Raw genomic sequence first — 19,979 nt, 5'->3', positions numbered from 1 at the left:
CTGGGGGACTTGCCCCCACAAATCAACCCAAATCCGTGGGGAACTGGTCCTGGCCCGAGGCCCGGTTCACACCCACAAGTGTACTGACCCAGGGCAGGGGCTCCCAGGCCAAGGCCTCTCTGCCACCCGTCCAGAAGTCCAGCAGACACCACCGGGGTGCGGCCCTGCCCCTCTCACACCAGCAACTCTGACTGGAGCCTCAGCTGTGAGGCTTCCTCATTTTCTGGAAACTTCACGGTAGCAAGAAACCTGCTGAGTGGCTGGATTCTGCACTGGCCACCCAGAACACAGCCACTACCACTTCCTCTGGCCCCCAGTCGTGAAGGCCTTCCCGGCACCCCGGCCCACTGGGCCGCTGACAGGATTCCCACATGGCAAAAGGCAGGTCCCAGAGACAAGGCAGTTATCGTGTCCTCATCCAGCAACAAAGGCTCCCACAGTTTCGCAACAGTCATTCCCAAACACTGGAGAATAAAAGCTTCACAAAGTCAACAGCCAAGGCTTCTGAGGTTGGGCCCACAGCAGTGTTATCTGTGTTCCGGTGACTCACGAGGGAAGCTGGCCCCCTCCATGGAAAGGGATCGCTGGAAAGGTCACAGACCGAGGAGTGCACAGCACCGCCCCGCTCGCACACGCACGGCACGGGGCTCCCAAGTACAGGCCACCAAACACACAGTCCCACAAAAGCACTAACGACTTCTCAGCAACTTTCTATTTTTCTCTGGACGGAAAATAAAATACGCGCCCCACAGAAGGAGGGCTGAGGTAGCTGCTGACCCTCTGGGAACCACCTGCATCCCCGCCCCGGTGAGGAAATGGGGCTCTCCCCCCGCTTCTCCGGGCCACGAGCCAGTCAGCAGCACCGGGTTCAGTCTCTAACCGCAGCTCGCGAAGGGGCTGCTCTCCCCACTTCCACGTGGCTGAGAACCGGCCCCGACCTGTGTCTTCCAAGGGCAGCAGGTGGGTCCCAGATCGGCCAGCTGTGCCCCAGGCCAGTGCGCTCCACAGGCTGAGCCAGCCCCCACTCTCAGGAGAATGCTCGCTTCTTCTCCTTACGGACAGGAAGACAGAAGCCTTATGACAACTGTGAACGTGAGGATAAGAAACTCCAAGACACTGCAACTCCCCAAGGAAAAGGGACCTGCCTTGTCAGCACCGTTGCCTGGCCAGAGATAAAGGGCCGAGCTAGCCACAAATTTCGGCCCATCCACACATCACCCACCTCCAGTCTCCGCAAACACCCCCACAGGGAACCCTGCTGCTGGCGGGCACCCCCGCAGGCCGCCCGCGCCATCCTGCGAGCGCCAGAGAGCTACCCCGGGGAGACGTGTGGAGTGCGACAGAATCCAGGGGACAGGGCACACGGATCCTACGGCTCAGAGACGGAGGCACGGAGCTGCCCGCGCCCTTGCAATGGCTCCATTCTCCACGAAGGCCCTCTGCATGGGACTCGGGCTGCTTCCTGAGGTCCACGTCCTGTCTCTACAGGCAGGGACACTGGCATCCTGAGTGCCCATTCTGCCTTCAGGGCTGGGGGCTCTGGGGCCTGAGTGAGCCTGGCTTCTCCCCCACACTCCCCCTCCGGCTGACCTGCACTGTGACAAGAGGATGGGGTGTCCGCGTGAGAGAAGAGTGCTCTTGCCTGCACGGAGGGAGCACTCAGGGAGGGAGCACTCGGGGCCGTGGGGCCGGAGCAGCTGCAGCGGGGCGGGGGGTGGTTGGGTTAGAGGGCACGCCGCTTCTCGGGGCGGCCCCGCAGCGGGCTTCTCTCCGGGGTGCGCTTCTGAGGACTAGGGTTCTTTCTCACACTGGAGATGGTGGCGGGGGCCGCTCTCAGGGAACCCGGCGACGCGGGCAGGGCTGAGCCCCCAGCCACCCCCCACTCAGCCCGGGAAACCCCGTCGTCCCGACCAACCTGGTGGAGCTGCTGCTGCAGGGCCCGGCTCTCTGTCACTATGGCGATCTGGGCCTCCAGGTCCCGGTGAACTGACCTGTACCCAAAATTAGGAGAGCCAATCAACGTGAGACAGGGCAGGCTGCTCCCTGCCAGGTACAGCCAGAGGCCTGCAGGGAAAAGGAAACGTGCAGACAGGAAATGAGCACAGCATCTGCGGAGCACCTCTCCATGCGTCATTCAACCTAAGAGAAAAGCAGCCCTGCGGGAACGAGCAGTCAGGGAGGCCGCGCCGTCCACCCAGGTGCCGCGCAGACAGGGACCTGGGGCCGTCCGCGTTCCCGAAAGGACGCTGCCTCGTCTCCGGCCCAAGCACGAGAGAGGCGGGTCCTTCAGGGAGCCCCGGGAGGCCCGTGCTCACAGCCCGCTCTCACCACCCTGTGCTAACCACAGCCCCCACCCCCCACCCCCCACGCAGAGACCTCGGGGCCTCTGATCCCGCTCTCTGAACCGCCTCGGCCACATCCTGGCCACTGGAACGGAGCCCCTCCTGGCCAGAGGCTCCATGGTCCTGCCACGAGCACCAAGGGGACAAAATCCATAGCTGCTTCTCGGGAAAGACACCCCTACCATGCTAAGAAGGTGGCCTAGGGAAGAGCAAACCCCCTACCAAGTCCCCGGGTGTGGGGCTGCTCCATGGGTGCGGGGGCAGGGGGTACACAGCTCTCAGTAAGCCCAGGTCACTCCACTCTGCATCCCTTCCCACCCAGGGACACGCAATTCTCCACCTCGGGCTGCTGACCTACCACACCCAAGGGTGCCAGACAAGAGTCCCTGCCAGGGCTCAGGGACATCCAAGCCAGACACATGAAGTTCACTAGAGGCCCCAAGAGGCCCTCTAAGTTTCTGTCCCGCCCAAAGAGCACCATTTCCCCTTTTCTGCTAGGAAATGAGCCTCCAGACAGCAGAGCCGGACAAAAAGCAGCCGGGGGTGCACGGGTCCCGCCGGTCCCCCAGCATGCTGGCAGGTGCGTCACGAAGGCTGCGGGCTGTCTCAGAACCCTAATCTGTCCCCTCAGACAACAAGCAGGCGGGTCTGCTGTGCTCCCGGCCCCTACACTCCGTCCCCTCCCCCAAGTCCCAAGGCCTGCTTGCCCGGTCCAGTGCCCGTCACAGTTACGTCTCCTGAACAGACCACCCCGGAAACCCGACCTCTGCAGGACATCGGCTGCCCTGGACCCCTTCTCTGAGGGGAGCACAGACTTGGGTCGGGCCGCTGTATTTCCCGCACCCTCGCTAGCACCAAGAACGCTCAGCCCAGAGAACCCAGCCCGGGAGTCGGCCCGGCTCCCCTGCTCACGGCCGGCCTCCTCATGCCCTCCCACCACGGCTGGTCTCTCCTCTGCCAACATGACCCTCTCAAAGGGCACAGGTGCACATGACCATCACGAGCCAATCAACAACGTATGATACACACCAAGGAGCCTAAAATAGAAGGCCATTTCCTAATTCTCTCTCAGAGCAAGAGCGTTTCCAAGAATACCTTGGGTAAGAGATGACGACGCTCCGAGGCCTGTTCCTGTAATGCACTCGACACCCCCCCCACCCGGGGGCCACATCAAAGCCTCCCGCCTGCCTGTGTGCGTCGCTCACTTAACTGTACCGCCCCACGGGGCCACTGCCGTGTAGGCGACCATGGGGCTCACCTCATCTCAGGTCACCGCGGGGGTGTGCGGGCTAGCCCCTGGCACTGCTCCAGATGCCCAGGGAGGTCTGGGCAGAACGGCTGAGCCTGGACCACGGCAGTGCCGGCTCTCCTCCCGTGCTGGCCTCGGCCCCTCCCGCCCACCTCTGCACGGAGCCTGAGGCTGGGGGGCCAGGGCCAGGGGCTGACCTCCCCCAGCCTCAGAGCTTTCCACCTGCCATGGCCAATCAAACTCTCGTGATGTCACCATCGGAAAGACTCAAAAGCGGTGGGGACGCGTGGGGCTCGTGGCGCAGCCAGCTCTCCAGAGTCCGCTCGGACGAGGACAGAGTGCGTAGCAGGAAGGCCTGACATGCACGTGGCTGGCACGGGCTAAAGCTGAGGTGAATCATGTGACCCTCGGGGTGTCCATCCAGGGCTCCTGGACCACAGGGCCTGCCGGGCAAGACTAAAGAACCTGGTCTTGTGGGTATTTTTTATTTCTGAAATCTGCCTGAAGGTACATCTCTTCCTCCCAAGGCAACCTAGGGCGCGGCCACGAGAGGCAGGCAGCCCACGCCAACAGCTCCTCGGCCACGCCACCACCTCCCAGTCTGCTTTCACTAGCGGCCACTGAAGAGCTGCTTCAGACCTGCCTGAGGTCCTGATCGCCGGCCCTGATGGAGGGCGCCCGCGTCCCTGTGCTGCACATGTGTGCACCCGGGCTGTCCGCTCAGTGAGACGAGGGCCTCTCCGCACCCGCCCGCCACGACCACCCCACTGGGAAGGCACAACAGACACTGTCTTCCTCCGGCTTTCGTCTCTGGCCCAGGCTGGCCTCGGGAGGGCACATGGGCGTGATGGGCAGCTCACATGTGGAACACACTGAACACCTTCGTGAGGCCGGCAACCGCCCCGCCACTTCCCCTGCAGATCCACGTGGACCGTGATCTTTCTCCATCCAAAAGGACACAAAGCCCACAGATACTGAGGCCACGTGGTGTCCGTGCCCCAGGAGCTCAAGACGCCACCTCGGGGACAGCCAGCCTTTCCGGGTGCAAGCTCCTAACGTGGGACGCGTGTGCTGCTGGGCTAGACCTGGAGGACCACCAGGAAACTTCCATTCAGGGAGGGCCTCGAGAGGGTGCACACAGGAAGGGTGAGGGGCAGGGCAGGGGCTCTTGCACTTGCCAGCAGGGCTGTAAGTCTGTTATCAAGCCCAGGGCCGACCTTTGTGCCCAACGCCTTCACCAGTCTAGGACCCGCCAGACGGGAGAGACGGCGCAGCAAGAGCAGTGGCACAGAAGGGGACTGGCCGCGGGCAGTCCACAGCCAGAGGGAGCACGCTGAGGGTACAGAGATGACTAGACTGAGTCCCCAAACTTCTGCAGGCTCCCGGCTCTGCAACGAGAGCCCTCCCTGCCTGCCCTGGGCAGCCTCTTGAGCTCCACTCCCATAGGCACAGTCCCTCCTCCATGCGGTCCCAGCGCCGCCCTGCAGGGTAAACTAGGTGGCTCAAGGGGTCCCGCAGGGCTCCCTCACCAGCCCGCTGAGCTCTTCCCACCGCCTGGCCCCCTTCCAGCCTCACTCCCTCCCGACCTGCCCCCCTCACTCTTCTTCATGCCTAGCATGGTCTTGGGACCTCATGATCTTGGGCCCCCCTCCTGGACCCCCCAGCCAGGATCTGTGCTCAGTGAGTGTCCCCTTCAGAGAGAGGCCTTCCCAACCCCCCAGTCTAACAGACCCCCATCAGCCCAGACTCCTCCTCCTCCTGCTCTGGTCTTCTACACGCCGTTCCCCTACCTGACGTTCCATGTGAACAGATTCAGCTGTCTGTACCTGCTTCCCGTTCAAGGAAACCGACACCTAGGGAGGGCAAGGGCTTTGGTCCCCAGCACTGGTTCCCAACACCCTGAATGCTGCCTGGCCCATGAAAGACACAGATGGGACATAAATACTTGTTTGAACAAAATAAATGAAACAAACGGTGCGTCTTCTAACACGTGATGAGAAAATGAAGTACAAAAAGCTCTGCCTTCTAAAGCAGGAGCTCACGACTATTTCAGGAGCTCACGACTATTTCCCTGAGGCTCTCTTCAAGAAAGATGTCAACTTACACTCCCTCCTTCCTTCACCTCCGCCACAATATTCTGCAACCGATCCCAGAGGATTCTCAGACCCCTACAGATATAAAGGGGACAGGAGACACCACAGTCCCGAACTCAGAGAGCAAAGCACTTGCCTGACACTCCAGGCGGCCGTGTCCATGTCTCTTCTCCCCTCCCCGCCCTCACCCCCACCCCGCAGAGCCCTGAGTGCAGCCCTGCCCCAGCACACACTGGCTGGTGCCCAGGGTAGGCGCGTGGGCCGCACACCCAGGGTGAGGCTGCCCCAGCTCGCACTGCGAGCTCACCTTTGGGCGCCGTGCCAAGCTGCCTGTCGGGAAAGCAGTAAAAATAGTGACAATTCTCACAATCATTAACAGATTCCTGTGTCAGCGGGAGCCAGAAATCTCTTACTCCAATGGCCTGCCCCACCCTGGCCACACAGCATGCTGTTAGCCTAGGGGACAGCACCTGGATGGAGTCCAAGCTCATTTTCTGATCCTTCCCTGAGAGGTCCCCCAGAGTGGAGGTGGCCCCTGCCCGAAGGGACTGCGGGCCTGTCGCTCCCAGCCAGAAGTCCCGCGGTGGCGCCGGGCACAACACAGGCCCACTCTTCTCTGGGAGCAGGAGACGTGAGAACCAGGCCCAACAGACACATCCCTCATCCCCACTCAGGCTCCCCTGGGGCTGCTGCCTTCCCAAGACCCAGAGAGGGCAGTTCGTTGGCACAGGACAGATGAAGGGCTTACAACGGCTGACGCCACCGCACTGGCCCCCAGACCCCGCTGTCCCCCAGAACCAGGCTTAACAGGGGAATCCCTGCGGCAACCAAGAAGCCCTTCAGTGAACGGACAGATGAGTAAACTGCGGGCCGTCCAGACGAGGCAATGCTCTTCCGCACTGAACGGAAAGAGCGATCGCCACGGAAAGCACTAAGGTTTAAGGACCTGGGTGGCTCAGCAGGTTAAGCGGTGGACCTCTGCTTTCGGCTCAGGTCGTACTTTGGGATCATGGGACTGAGCCCTGTGTCAGGTTTCACGCTCAGCACAGAATGTGCCTGTCCCTCTCTCTCCCCCTCTGCTCCTCCCCTCTCTCCCTCAGATAAATACAATCTTTAAAAGACAAAAAAAAAAAAAAAAAAGAAAAGAAAAGAACCTTAAATGCCCATTACTAGCGTAAGCAGCCAGTCTGAAAAAGGCTACAGATGGTGTGAGTCCAACCGTTTGACATTCTGGGAAAGGTGAAAATCTGGAGACAGTAAAGGGTCAGGGTCGGGGGGAGGCGGGAGGGACGGACATGAAGCAAGGAGGATGTTCAGGGCAGTGAAAGGCTCTCTCTGTGACACCGTGATGACAGATATATGTCCTCACCCACCTGAACCCATGAACGCACACCACCAGGATGTCCCGGATATAAAGTGTGGCCTCAGGGTGACAGTGTGTCAACGTCGGTTCACCAGTTTCCAGTGCGCTCTCCCCTGCCGGCTGCTGACAGAGGGGCACGGCATGACCAGGGCGGGGGGTAGGGAAAATCACACCAGCTGCCCCTCAGTTCTGGTCTGAACCCAAACTGCTCTAAAGAAATTAAGTCTCTTAAAAATAAATACATAAGGGGCGCCTGGGTGGCTCAGTCATTAAGCATCTGCCTTTGGCTCAGGTCATGATTCCCGGGTCCTGGGATCGAGCCCCACGTCAGGCTCACTGGTTGGCGGGAAGCCGGCTTTTCCCTCTCCCACTCCCCCTTCTTGTGTTCCTTCTCTTGCTGTGTCTCTATCAAATAAATAAATAAAATCTTTTAAAAAAATACATAAATACATAAAATAAATAAATACACATTTTCGGGCGCCTGGGTGGCTCAGTGGGTTGGGCCGCTGCCTTCGGCTCAGGTCATGATCTCAGGGTCCTGGGATCAAGTCCTGCATCGGGCTCTCTGCTCAGTAGGGAGCCTGCTTCCCTCTCTCTCTCTGCCTGCCTCTGTCTACTTGTGATCTCTCTCTGTCAAATAAATAAATAAAAAATCTTTAAAATAAATAAATAAATAAATAAATACACATTTTCACTTAAAAGGCTAAACGTGACGACACGAGCTGTGTTCCAGCGCCCACCCCACGGCCCCTGGGACACTTCTCCTTGCCTCTCGGCCACTTCACAGAAACCCTAACAGAATGCACGTCAGGTCACCGTACTCTCCCGAGGGCAAATCGGTGCCATCATTCATCACACAAAGGTTGGACTGGGTCCCCCCATGATTGCCAAAGGGGAATTCGGGCTGACAACTAGGCTTCAAGAATTCAAGTCTAAGGGGCGCCTGGGTGGCTCAATGGGTTAAGTCTCTGCCTTCAGCTCAGGTCATGATCTCAGGGCCCCGCATCGGGCTCTCTGCTCGGCAGGGAGCCTGCTTCCTCCTCTCTCTCTGCCTACTTATGATTTCTCTGTCAAATAAATAAAATCTTAAAAAAAAAAAAAAAAAAAAAAAGTCCAGGTCTGGTGGCCTCTCCAGCACATCGCTCACACCAGGCCTCCTCCAGTGGCCTCTTCAAAAACCCAAAGAAAACCGAACAGGCCACGCTGCGCAAGTCCCTAGAGCGAGCGCCTGTAAACAGTGGGAGCTCCTCTGGCGCTGGGAAGTAGCATTGAAATGACAAAGACTCCAGTCCACCGGGGCATCAGCGACGCAGGCTGGCGAGACGTGCCTCGACTCCGCAGCCCGCCGAACGGAGGTGCCCACGGCCTCCCCACGGGTCACCTCCCACAGTCCTTCCGTGAGGCATCTGGACTGCCGCCAGGCGTCCCCACCCTTCATGAGCCGGACAGGACTGGCCCGCGGACCCCCGCCCTCGGACAAGCAGCCAGCCACTGGTGCTTGCTGACTAGTGCGGTCACGTCCATGCGATGCCCCCACCCAGCCTGGCAGCTTCCCGCAGGCAGGGCCCACGTCGCGTGTTCCTGCATCACTTCCCTCCACGGGCCACGAGCAGGTTCAACACCGAGTCCCTCCCTGACTGGGGGGACTGGAGCCACCACGTCCAGTGCTGCTGGAGCCACAGGAATGTGGACACCTCGGACACGGGATCTCAGTTCACTCTCCTCACCGGGGGCTTCCGGGAGCACTGGGGGCCGAGATGAACCAGACTGTCCTGCGGGAGCGTGGGCAAGGCCGTCACCGTGTACCAGCCACTCAGCCACCGGCGGGAACAGACACACCACAGGTGCCCAGCACGGGCCTTGCAGGGAGTAGACAGTAAATCCCACCCACCCCAGCCACCACTGGGCTGCCTGCGCCTCTCCCAGAGTGCCTTGGGGAGAACGAGCATCCAGGAATAAACCAGGAAAGGGGGCCGACTGAAGGACCCCCCCCACACAACTATCGATCACAATCACGAGAAAGGGCCCTGGCCTCTGACTTCACCACTGACTGACCTCTGACCTCTGACTCATGGCCCCTCTGCTCCTGCACCCCAACCCCCACTCCCCCTCCCTCACATACTCTGACACACACACAGGCACACGTGCCCTGGGATTCCCGGCCATCCCCACTAACCCAGCGCTCCCGGAGTGCAAGGCCCCACCCGGGGCGGGGCAGAAACCTGCCCATCCGGGAATGGGCGAGCCACACTGGAAGAGCCGGTTGGGTGTTTCTCTTTCAACGGTAACTTGCGGGGTGGGGGGCGCCGCTCACTTATCAGTACTGCCTGCTTCAGGGAAATAACCCACAGCCCAGACAGAACCATCGGGCCAGGCCGAGTCGGCCAGGGTGCAGGGGCGGGGGGAGGTGCCACAGGCTGGACGAGGAGGGAGCACTTTCTGGACGGCCCCGGCACAGCTCCTGGGCACACACATCCCCTCCAAAGAACAAAGCCTCTCCCGGCTTCCAGCGTGGTCTGCAACACCCCACGCCTAGGCACCTTCACTATTCTAGTAAGGAACAAAACCGATCCTAACATATTTTCGCCGCCTCCTCACTGGCTAGCCCCACCCGCCCAGAGGCGCCTGACCTCCGCCTGGCACAGCACATGGCACAGTGAGGCAGCTCACTTTCCACACCCAACAGTGCCACCTGCCCAGGCACTGGGTCTCCCAGCAGGAAGCGGGAGCCACCCAAAAGACCAGAAGCTATGACAGTTCTAAGACCTCAGAAACTCCTAGGGAGTTTTTAAAACATACACACACACACACACATACACACTCACACAGTCACACACCGCGTTGGAATTGTCCTCAGAGAACTGGATTCAAGAGATGGAGGGCAGTCTGGGCTTTAAAACTTCTTTTAACATATCCCCAGGTGAAAACCAGCCGTGTAAGACAAAAAGAAGAGTTCCACCCACGCAGTGATCCCCAAATGACCTCAAATCTAAACAACATGGACAAGGGGCCGGAGCTGTCTACAACCGGGGCTCCCAGGGCCACAGAGCAGAGACCGAGACAACACCACCCCTCCCCCATCAGCCCCTCTGCAAGACTCCAGCACCAGCACAGGAGCACAACAGGCCTCAACCACCACCAAGAAGCCAGAAAAACCACGTCCGCCACTCGTGGCCAGGGGCTCTCCGCATCGGTACCCTTCTTCAGACACAGGACTAGGCAGCTCGGTGGTGTGGCCCCTGGAGCACTGAAAGGAGGGACTACACTCGAGGCAGGTGCCCCGAAACAGCGAGCGGCAGCGGGCAGAAGCCCTCTGCTCAGCACAAGGTTTTAAAGCCGCTCATCCCCGTCTCAGCCCACGGGCCTGGGATTACGCACATGTGGGCTGCCCCAGGAACTCACACCAGTGCCTCTGGGGGCCGGATCCACAGGCGGTTCAGACCAGGCCCCACGTACGGGCATTGCCATGTGGCTCAGAATGAAAAGACACGGCCTCGACTTCCTCAGCTAAAAAAAGTGGAGGATTCACAGAGAGGAAAAAGAACCACAGTAAGGAGAGAAAAACTAAAAAACCGGGCTGTTTAATAGCAAATAAATCACCCCTAATGCACCCTCTGTCCCTGAGAAGGGCACGGCCAAGGCGGGAAGAACCCACAGCGTGACCGGTACAGTGACCACAGTCGCTATCGGAGACGACGGCCTGTGCCTCTCCGCCCCCGGAAGTCCCGCGCGCCTTCTGCAACAGCCACCCCAGCCACCTGCGTAAAGTTCTGGGAGCACAAGGGGGAGAACCCTGCACAGTGGGGACACTCTCAGACGGGAGGGGTGGGCGCACAGCCACCGGGAGGACGGGAGCCGAGGGAGCCAGGCCAGCCCTGCGTACCTTTGGCATGGAACGTCCAGCCCCTCCGCCAGTACTCCTGCAGCCGGACGCGCTCCTGCTGGCCCAGGCTGCACAGCTCACGGAAGAACTGCCGCTCGATGTGCACGTACGCAGCCGGGATGGCCCCCGCCACCCCCTTGGCCCCGAAGAAGCCGTTCACCTCCGGGGAGGCCAGCAGGATCTGGTACTCAGCCCGCGTGCCCAAGACCAGGTCCATGTAGGCCTGGGTCAGGTTGAAGTAGCCGGTGGTGAGGTAGACCCTGGCGCCTCGCTCAGCCTCTGTCAGCAAGGTCTCAGTGACGATCTCGTCGATCTGGATCTCAAAGGGCTTCATCTGAACCAGTGGGTAAATCCAGGTGTCAGGGGCTGGCCTCCGGTCCCCAGCGGCGGCTGCGTCCTCCTGAGTCAAAAGGGAGTCGCCGTGGAAGGTCTGGGCGTGCAGCACTTGCTGGCGGACCCTGGCGGAGTTGATCACATCCATCACCCTCTTGTTGGCCGCCCTGCAGTACGCAGCCCGGTCACCTGCAGGGACACACGGGAGGGGAGGGTGAGGGCAGGAAGTGGAGGCTCTGAACCCTTGTCTGCATGGGGACGTGGCACCAGACAGCCAAGCGCAGATGCCCCGACCGACCACCTGAGGACACGCTCCGACGGAGCCCAGGCCCAGGCGAGGCTCCTCCGTGGATACCAACGTCCGAGGCAAGGCCACGAAGAGCCTGCGCGAGGAAACGTGACACGGCCTCCACCAGTCACACTTATAAAAAGTTTTTGTTTTTTTTTTTAAAGATTTGATTTTTAAGCCATCTCCACACCCAATGTGGGTCACAACCTCGAGATCAAGAGTCGCATGCTCTACGAACTGAGCCAGCCAGGCTCCCTCTCGAGTTCAAAAACACCCCGTACTACTCGAGGGAGACCCATCAAGGTAGGGGAGCCTGGGATGCAGCGCCCGACGGGCCCCAGAGGGGCTTCCGGGAGCCGCCCACGACGCACATGCGTGTGAACTGCACACCCGTAGCTAGTGCTCGGTGTGCTCTTCAGTGAGAAGGTTTAACAATAAAGGCACATGTGAGCGTGAGCCACAACACGCGGGCACAACTGCGGGCCGAGTGGGCGCCACACGGCAGGACGGTGGGAGCGGGGCCCCCGAGGCGCAGCACGAGGACAGGCAGGCTGGCACCCTGCGCATCTACACAAGACACTGGAGACGGGCGGCCGACCAGACACACTGCACGGACAAGAAGTGACCATAAACGCTATCAGCCGACGACAAGACTGAACCCTAACGAGCCAGCATCCAGCCGGAGAAGCGAGGATCAAACCAAAAGCTCAGTGGGAGCAGGGCCGGGTAAAGCGCAGAAGTTCAGAGAACGTCGACGACGGGACAGCGGAGAGCGTCCATGCTGCCCAGAGCTGGCCCTCCGGGACACTGAGGAAACAGCAAGCCTCGGGGAAGCCTGAGCCAGAATCAGAGAGGAACAGGACAGGACACACTCACAGGCCAGGACAGGGCCACACGGGAGGGCCTCTGGGGTGGGCTCTGGGACGAGGAGAAGGGATGGCTTGTGCAAACCCTCCCTCCCTGACGGCAGCCCTCCCTGACGGCAGCGCCCACAGGGGAGGAGGCAGCCGCCAGCCCCACTGTGCCCCAAGCTGTCCTCCTGAGTGTCACAAGTGCCCCTGCATCCGTTCACTCCTTCCGAGCGGCTCGGGTCCCCTGGGCACAAGTGCACAGGCCCAGACACCCCTACCTGCCCCCTGAGCACGTTCACTTATCCTTCCCAGAACATGGGGCCTACTTCTCCGCACATTCGTGCCTGGCCTGTAGAGTCAGACCAGGGATTGGCCAGTGCTTCCTGTACGGACAGGTATTAAGTACATCAGGCTTTGCAAGCCGAAGTGCAAAATTAAGGATAATATGAAGGCACCCATATAACGAGAAAAAGCAAATTTCCACAAATTTTTTATTGATAAAAATTTAAAATATCACAGTAATAACCAAGCATCCAGGCCGGCAGCAGGCAGAGCAGGCGCCCAGATCATAAGACGGCTCCAGGGCTAGGCTTCCTCTGGCACCCAGGACAGGGGCTCTTCTCCTTATACGGCCAGGGTCTACCCTCCCCACACCGCTGACACTGTTGCAAATTCAGTAGCAGGCCTTCCCAAAGGCCACCAGGAAGCCACAGGAATCACAGGAATGCAAATGCCCCCAGGAACGCCAGGGTTTGCCTGTTTCCAGGGAACAGAGCAAGGGCTCTCCCATTTCACTTTCCAGGCAGGAGGCCACAGACCTCAGCAGAGCTGAGAGCCACAGAGCCTCTGAGCTCCCCCGACTCCATGGCCCTGGGGAGGGCAGGCAGTTAGCAGGCTGCTTCCTGTAAGTGCAGGGCAGGCCCCTGGCTCCCTCCCCCAGGCCCAGGCCAAATCCCACACTCCCACCTTCCCTGGACCCACAGAGCAGGACTGGTGGCCAGTGAGTCACCTCGGTCTGGCCCCAGAGACAAAAGCAAAATGAGCCTCTGTGACCCAAGTCCCGCCAGCACACAGCAAGGCTCCGAGAGGTGCACCCCCCGGGGCCCCCAGCCGCCCCTGCAAGCTCGGGAGGCCGGCAGAGCCCACACCCTACCTTTGTAAGGATGCACCATCCCCTCCAACACCTGCACCGTGTTGTCCGCCTGCAGCTGCAGAGACACATCCCCCACTGCGCCCACCAGCTCCGTGAAGAAGTCCGCGACCTCGGGGCAGTCCTGCAAGAGCACGTAGCGGTCCTGGCGGTTGGTGAAGTATGAGTCGCTCAGGTTAGCGCTGCGGGGAGGAAAGAGGCGGGTGAGGGCTGGGGCCGGAGAGGGCGCGGCAGCGGAGCCGGGGGAACTGGCGGGGGCAGGGCGGCGACCAGTTCAGGACCCCACGGTGGCAGCCAACCCCGAGCCCGGCCACTCGAATAAGACGGGGCTTGAGTGGCATGAGGTGCCACAATGGAGGGAGCCATAGGGGCGCCTGGGTTGCTCAGTAGGTTAAGCCTCTGCCTTCAGCTTGGGTTATGATCCCAGGGTGCTGGGATCGAGCCCCACATCGGGCTCTCTGCTCAGCAGGGAGCCTGCTTCCCCCTCTCTCTCTGCCTGCCTCTCTGCCTACTTGTGATCTCTCTGTGTCAAATAAATAAATAAAAAATCTTAAAAAAAAAAAAAAAGAAAGAAAAGGAGCGAGCCATGGAGCCCCACCCCTGAGGCGACAACCAGTTGGGAGAGGAATGACACTCTCAAAGCTAACTACCCCCCAGGGCTCATCCCCAGGGCCCGGGGTTCAGAATCAGAAGGACCCAGGTGGCCATGGTGGCTCCGTGGTTTGTTTCTTTGGTGTTCCTGGCTCTGCCTGAGGAAGATGTTCGCTCTCTCTAGTCTCTCACACACGAAGTGAGATAAACACTACACGGGTCTCTGCGAGGATGACACACGACAGCACACCCAGGCTCAGAAGAGTAGCTAGCGCCCAGGAAGTGCTCAAGAAGCCGGGGCTCCCTTCTGAGCACCCTGTGGGCTTCCAGAAGCCAAAGCAGACGTGGTGTTGTAGAAGACACGGAGGCAGTATGACAACTAGAGACATATGACCACATTCTTGAAGGCCTGAGGAGATGGACGTTCCTTCTCTGTGTTCCGCTAACTTCCACCCCGGACAGTATCCAGGGGAGACTCTTGAGGCAAGGCAGGCTACTCACCCGCTCAAGATGACATTGTTGTCAAAGAGGTACACTTTAATGTGCTGCAGGCCGATCGTCTCGTTGAAGCGCTCAGGGATCAGGAGCCTGAGAAGCCCGCGCAGGTTAGGCGTGTGGAAGAGAGAGACGCGGACCTGTTCTGGAAACCTCTGCAGCAGCGGGAGCAGCATGGTGCGGGAGTTCTTTCTACCTGAACAGAGGGGTGAGCGGCAACAGGCAATTCACACCAGAAAAGATAGCGAGCCTGGAGGGGAGGAGCCGCCTACCGTAGGCCCACGTCTCCCTGAGCTACCCATCCCAATCAGCCAGAACCCCAGGCACCGCTGCGAGCCGGAGGGCCTCAGACCAAATTCTGCTCTGGACATGGACATGTCTCAGAACAAGCCTGGGGCATTCGGGGCCACAGACAGCTGCCTTATTTTAACACCAGCACCATTCGCCCTCCTCCTGGAAACCATACCCCCCATCCTTCTAGGGGTACCACCCGATTCTACTCTTGGTGTTCCTACTCTGGGTAATAATGGCTCTACCCACCCTGAACCCTTGCCCCAACTCCTCAGGAAGACATCCAGGCCTGGACTGGGCCCATTGGCACACGCAGAGCCCCGGTGCATGGCCCGTGGCAGGCCACTCAGGTAGCAGACCGTCTTTCAATGGATAAAATGTCATGGCCAGATGGGCCTGGGGCTCTCAGAGGTCACCACATGGAGCCTGAGAATAAAGCCAGCCCAAAAGAAGGAGGGCCAGCAGATGGGTCTTGGTGACAAGCCAAACCCCCAGATCATGACCCACCACCCAAAGCAGGTCAGTCACAGGAGTCGAAAACAGCCTCTTTTTGTCAAAGTTTTTCTTTGGGCTTCCAGTCACTTGCTACAGAAGGAATGCTGACAGACAGCCAGGCAGTCTAGGCAGTCTTCGAACATCCTGGCTTTTGCGGGGGCGGGGGGGACAGACACAGACAGATGGGGATGGGACAGGACAAGGGCGTAACTCCAAACAAGGGTCTGAAAGAGGAAATGTCAGAGCAGGCGGGAGTGTGCCAGACCTACCTCTTGAGCCCCGCGTGAAGTCCAAGAGGATGGACACCTTGAGGTCTGAAGGAAACTTGGCTTGGAGTGACTTTTCCAGAGTGTGTTCCAGGCAATCTACCTGCCAAGGAAAGAACCCCAGAAGAAGAGAAGTATGAGATCCAAAAAGATGATTATGTATTAAAAGAAGAGACGGAGGGGCACCCGGGTGGCCCAGTCAGTGAAGCATCTGACTGTTGGTTGTCAGCTCAGGTCTCAATCTCAGGATTGTGAAGTTCAAGTTCAAACCCCACATTGGGCTCCACAGCAGGTGTGGAGCTTACTTTAAAAAAAAAAAAAAAAAAAAAGATCAACTTGCCAGGTAACCCCCCCCCACACACACACGCATCCTCTTGGAACAGACATCTGCACCATGAGACTTCTTCGGAGACCAGTAACAGTAACCAGAAGGTGCCACCCAGCTCCCTCGTCCAGCCAGGCCTCTCAGGGAGAGCGCGTCTGTGGGTCAGACACTTTGCCCAAGCAGTCCCGACCTTGCCACTCTGGGAAAGGCTAAGACACGAGCTCTCACACATTTCAACAGACAATCCCCACAGACACACACAGCAAACAGTGCCTACACAGGGACAGCACTCGGTAAATATTTGCTGAACCAGTGAATCCAAGACAAAACCTGCCCCCTGGCCACTCTCCATGGGCTCGACACGATATTCTTCTCCCAGAAGAACAAACAGGCTTCCCAAGCTTGCAGTAAAAGTGTGTCCTGAAGACAGAAGGAGACCTCCCTGCAGGGGCGGGAGGGGGGGGTGGACAGGAAAGGACAGAAGTGCTTCTGCTGACCCACCGTCCCATTCCTGCCCCCAGTCCCTGGTATTTCCCAGCTCCTACCTGTGGGTTTCCAGACAAGAAGGAACCCAGAGAAAACACTGTGGGCACCAGGCCCATTTCACAGCCCAAGTGGAAAGCCATCTGAAGATGAGGACAACAGAACGGTCTCACTCCCACTCGCGTGAAGTCAGCCCACAGACAGTGCCTGCGCATCAACCGCGTGCTGGACTCCTGCTGCAGGAAGCACGCCCTGAGCTAACCCATGGTTTCTGCTCCTTCCCATCCTGCCCATCTCCCCACAGGCGACAAGTGTGGTGTAACGTCAAGCCCAGGTGGACCAAGGCAGGCCACAGACCTGGCACCTGACCCCAGCCTGACCTGCGCTTTGGTCCATTTGTCTAGTACAGGGTCAGAAAATCTGCTCTGCGAAGGCCCAGGCAGTAAACACCCTGGGCCTTGGGAACCAGACGGTCTCTGTCACAACTCCTGAGTTCCGCCGCTGCGGCCAGAGAGCGGCTACAGACAACACGTTTGTGAGCAAGCACAGCTGTGTCCCAGTAAAGCTTCACCTACAAACACAGAAATCTGATTGCACGGGCTTCTCCTATGTCACAATTAATCTCCTCCTTTCAAGTTTTTTCCAGTCATCTGGAAATGCAAAGACCATCGTTACCCACAGGCCATAAAGAAACGGGCAGCGGGCCGTCGTTCAACGAGTCCGAGACCAGCACACAGAGCAGCCTCGGAACCGTGGTGCAGGGTGCAGAGGACCTGTGGGCGAGGACGAGCCCCCGCCCCACACCAGCCCTCCTGACTGGGCTGACTCCCAGCAGGACGGGGCGGCTCGACCCCAATCCCAGGGCACCGCGCAGCCAGGGGGAGCGGGGCAATGCACTGCTGCCGTGGGACCACCCCCACCTCAAACCTTACCAGTTCCTGTTCCAGAGGACCTGTCCCCAGGTAGAGTGACGCCATCACCACGCGTCTCTTGGCCGCGTTGATCTGACTCTGAAGGAGAAACAAGTCACAGTCATTTCCACAGCTCACAGAGGGCACCAAACAGGCAAGGCCCTGGGCCAGCTCTGCCATCTAAAGTGAGCCCCACGCTAACAGTAACCACCCAAATAAGGACCCACGATCCTAATTTAAAATACTCCCCCTGAGGGGCCCCCAGGGGACTCATTCCATTCAGCGTCTGCCTTCGGCTCAGGTCATGATCTCACGGGTCCTGGGATCAAGCCCTGCATCGGGCTCCCTGCTCAGGGGGGAGCCTGCTTCTCCCTCTCCCTCTGCTGCTCCCCCTGCTTGTGCTCTATCTGTGTCAAGTAAGTAAAATTTTTTTAAATCTTAAAAAAAAAAAATACTCCCCCTGAGAGACATGACCTAACTATATGAACCATGACATAGCCATCAAAAGAATGAAGGCGGCATGTGACAGCGACCTGATACGATGTCCAACGTACTGCTGGGACGGAAGCCATGGCTGCCCTGGGCGCAAACCACGCCCCATTCACGAGCCCCCACCCCCAGGGGGGAGGCAGCGCACGTGGGGCACGTGCAGGGCACAAGAGCACGTCCCTAAGGGGCAGAGGTGGGGAGTGTGGGAGCCAAGGCACGTGCTGCTCTGCCCCCGTCCGCACCTGCATGGCTGGCCTTCACGGTGAGCGGGCACGTATTTCCTCTGAAGCGCCGACGGGTCCCCAGCACAAGGAGAGAACAGACCAGCACTCAAAGATGACTATGTCACCTCAGTCCAAACAGGCCAAGTGATCTCTCTAGACCTGCTCCAGTGTGGGGAACCACGACGCCCTCCGGAGCTCGAAGCACCCTGCCCTGGTGGTGGGGCGGGGGTGGGGGGTTCGCAGAACGATGGGTGGTGTGCCAAAGGTCAGGCTCCGCAAGGAGAGGCAGGTGGGCCAGGCCTCGCAGGAGGAGGGAGGCAGGAAGCAGGACACACGCCTGCTTTCCCACCCAGGAGCGATGCGGCACCCACAGCCCGCACGGCAGGCACGGGAGGGGCACCGACCACAGAAACACACGAACACACTGGCACGAGGCCCGCAGGCCAGGAAAGCACAAGATAATGTCCCACGTTCGCCGCCTCCTCGCCTTGGTTGTTTGGGAGGCCGATGCCGGCAGGGAACACGGTTATACGGAGCGAACCGTGACTCAAGCGGAGGCACCTCGGCTCAGGCGCTGGGACGAGGGCTCGCAGGCCAGGCAGACCGCAGGCTGCACTCGCCTCTCAGGGAGCAAGGCCGCTCTGTGGGCCCAGGGAAGACACACACCCCACGCAATCCTGCACCAGAGTCTGCCCGGAACCGGTTCAAAGGGCAGGATCAGGGCTTCCTCGCAGCAGGGCCAAGCCCTGGGGCCCTTCCTGTCCCCCACGGCCCCGCCCAGGCAGGTGCTCAGCCAGGGGACGGCCACGCGGAGACGCAGCCGGTCCTTCAACCCCGAGCTGACTAGAACACAAAGAACAGCCTCTGCAACACCTGTTTCTTCCAGCCGAACAGAACCAAGCAGGAGCAAAGAGCAAAGCACCTTAACATCCCTTCTCCACAAAGATGCCAGGACTGATGAGCAGCGCAGGGAAGTGGTGTGAGCACGTGCACGCACACACGCACGCACACACACACGCAGAATGCTCTCTGGAAGGAGCCAGTCAGAAATTAAGCTGAGTGTGGATCTACGGGACAAGAGGCCAAAAGGAAAAAGTACAAGTATCCAAATCAAGCACAGTTTATTCTGTAGGAAAATTAATTTCTACATGTATTTCCTATTATCTACCACCGTTCTGCCTGTCTGACCTTAATTCTAACATCACTGCTAATTTGAACCCAGAGGATTCGTGTTAATAAAAATTAATCAGGGGGGCACCTGGGTGGCTCAGTGGGTCAAGCCTCTGCCTTCAGCTCAGGTCATGATCTCAGGGTCCTGGGATCGAGCCCCACATTGGGCGCTCCGCTCAGCAGGGAGCCTGCTTCCTCCTCTCTCTCTGACTACTTGTGATCTCTGTCAAATAAATAAATAAAATCTTTAAAAATAAATAAATAAAAAATTTTAAAGAATAAAAATTAACCAGCTTCGAACGACTCATTCAACCTGCAGTCTCGCCCGGAGCAGCGGGACAGGCCGCGAACAGCTGAGCACTGCGCGCTCCAGCCCCCAAAAGCAAAGGCATCATTGCCCGGACAGAGGCCCAGACTTCAGACACAGTCCCGGGAAAGAACAGGGATCATAAGGCCTAAAATCAGGTGTCCACATTCTCCAGTGACCGGGAAGTCCAGCCACTTCCTGCACATCAAGTCTCACCCACGAGTCACAGCTGAGTTTTCCCCCCGGCACACCCACCTACCAAGAAGACACCACTGTGTCCTGGGGATGTTTCCAGGGGAAGGGTCTGTCTGCTGTGACATCGTTAGCCAGGGCGCCCACACGCCCTCACTAACCTCCCTTCCAAAGGAACCGACGGAAT

At 59.2% G+C, this 19,979-nt stretch overlaps 1 protein-coding gene across 3 annotated transcripts in view; it reads right to left on the bottom strand.

The window, feature by feature from the left end:
* LOC111160288 (phosphatidylglycerophosphate synthase 1) overlaps window positions 1-19,979 on the bottom strand; it is a 36,002-nt gene that overhangs the window by 6,859 nt on the left and 9,164 nt on the right. The window contains exons 1-7 of one of the 3 annotated variants that reach the window (XM_022523228.1): window positions 18,142-19,356; window positions 17,432-17,509; window positions 15,695-15,794; window positions 14,646-14,835; window positions 13,557-13,735; window positions 10,931-11,452; window positions 1,916-2,064 (exon numbers count right to left, since the gene is read on the bottom strand). In XM_022523228.1, the coding sequence (XP_022378936.1) occupies window positions 1,916-2,064; window positions 10,931-11,452; window positions 13,557-13,735; window positions 14,646-14,835; window positions 15,695-15,794; window positions 17,432-17,509; window positions 18,142-18,147 (1,224 nt within the window). In that variant the 5' untranslated portion in view covers window positions 18,148-19,356. Of the gene's footprint in view, window positions 1-1,915; window positions 2,065-10,930; window positions 11,453-13,556; window positions 13,736-14,645; window positions 14,836-15,694; window positions 15,795-17,431; window positions 17,510-18,141; window positions 19,357-19,979 lie in introns of those variants that run through there. The other 2 variants (XM_022523226.1, XM_022523227.1) reach the window with 2 other exon arrangements.

The sequence above is a fragment of the Enhydra lutris genome, unplaced genomic scaffold (genome assembly GCF_002288905.1).
Source record: "Enhydra lutris kenyoni isolate GAN:26980312 unplaced genomic scaffold, ASM228890v2 scaffoldscaffold75, whole genome shotgun sequence".
NCBI lineage: Eukaryota > Metazoa > Chordata > Mammalia > Carnivora > Mustelidae > Enhydra > Enhydra lutris.
The sequence above is the reverse complement of the archived record's forward strand: the minus strand, read 5'-3'. Positions and strand labels throughout refer to the sequence as shown.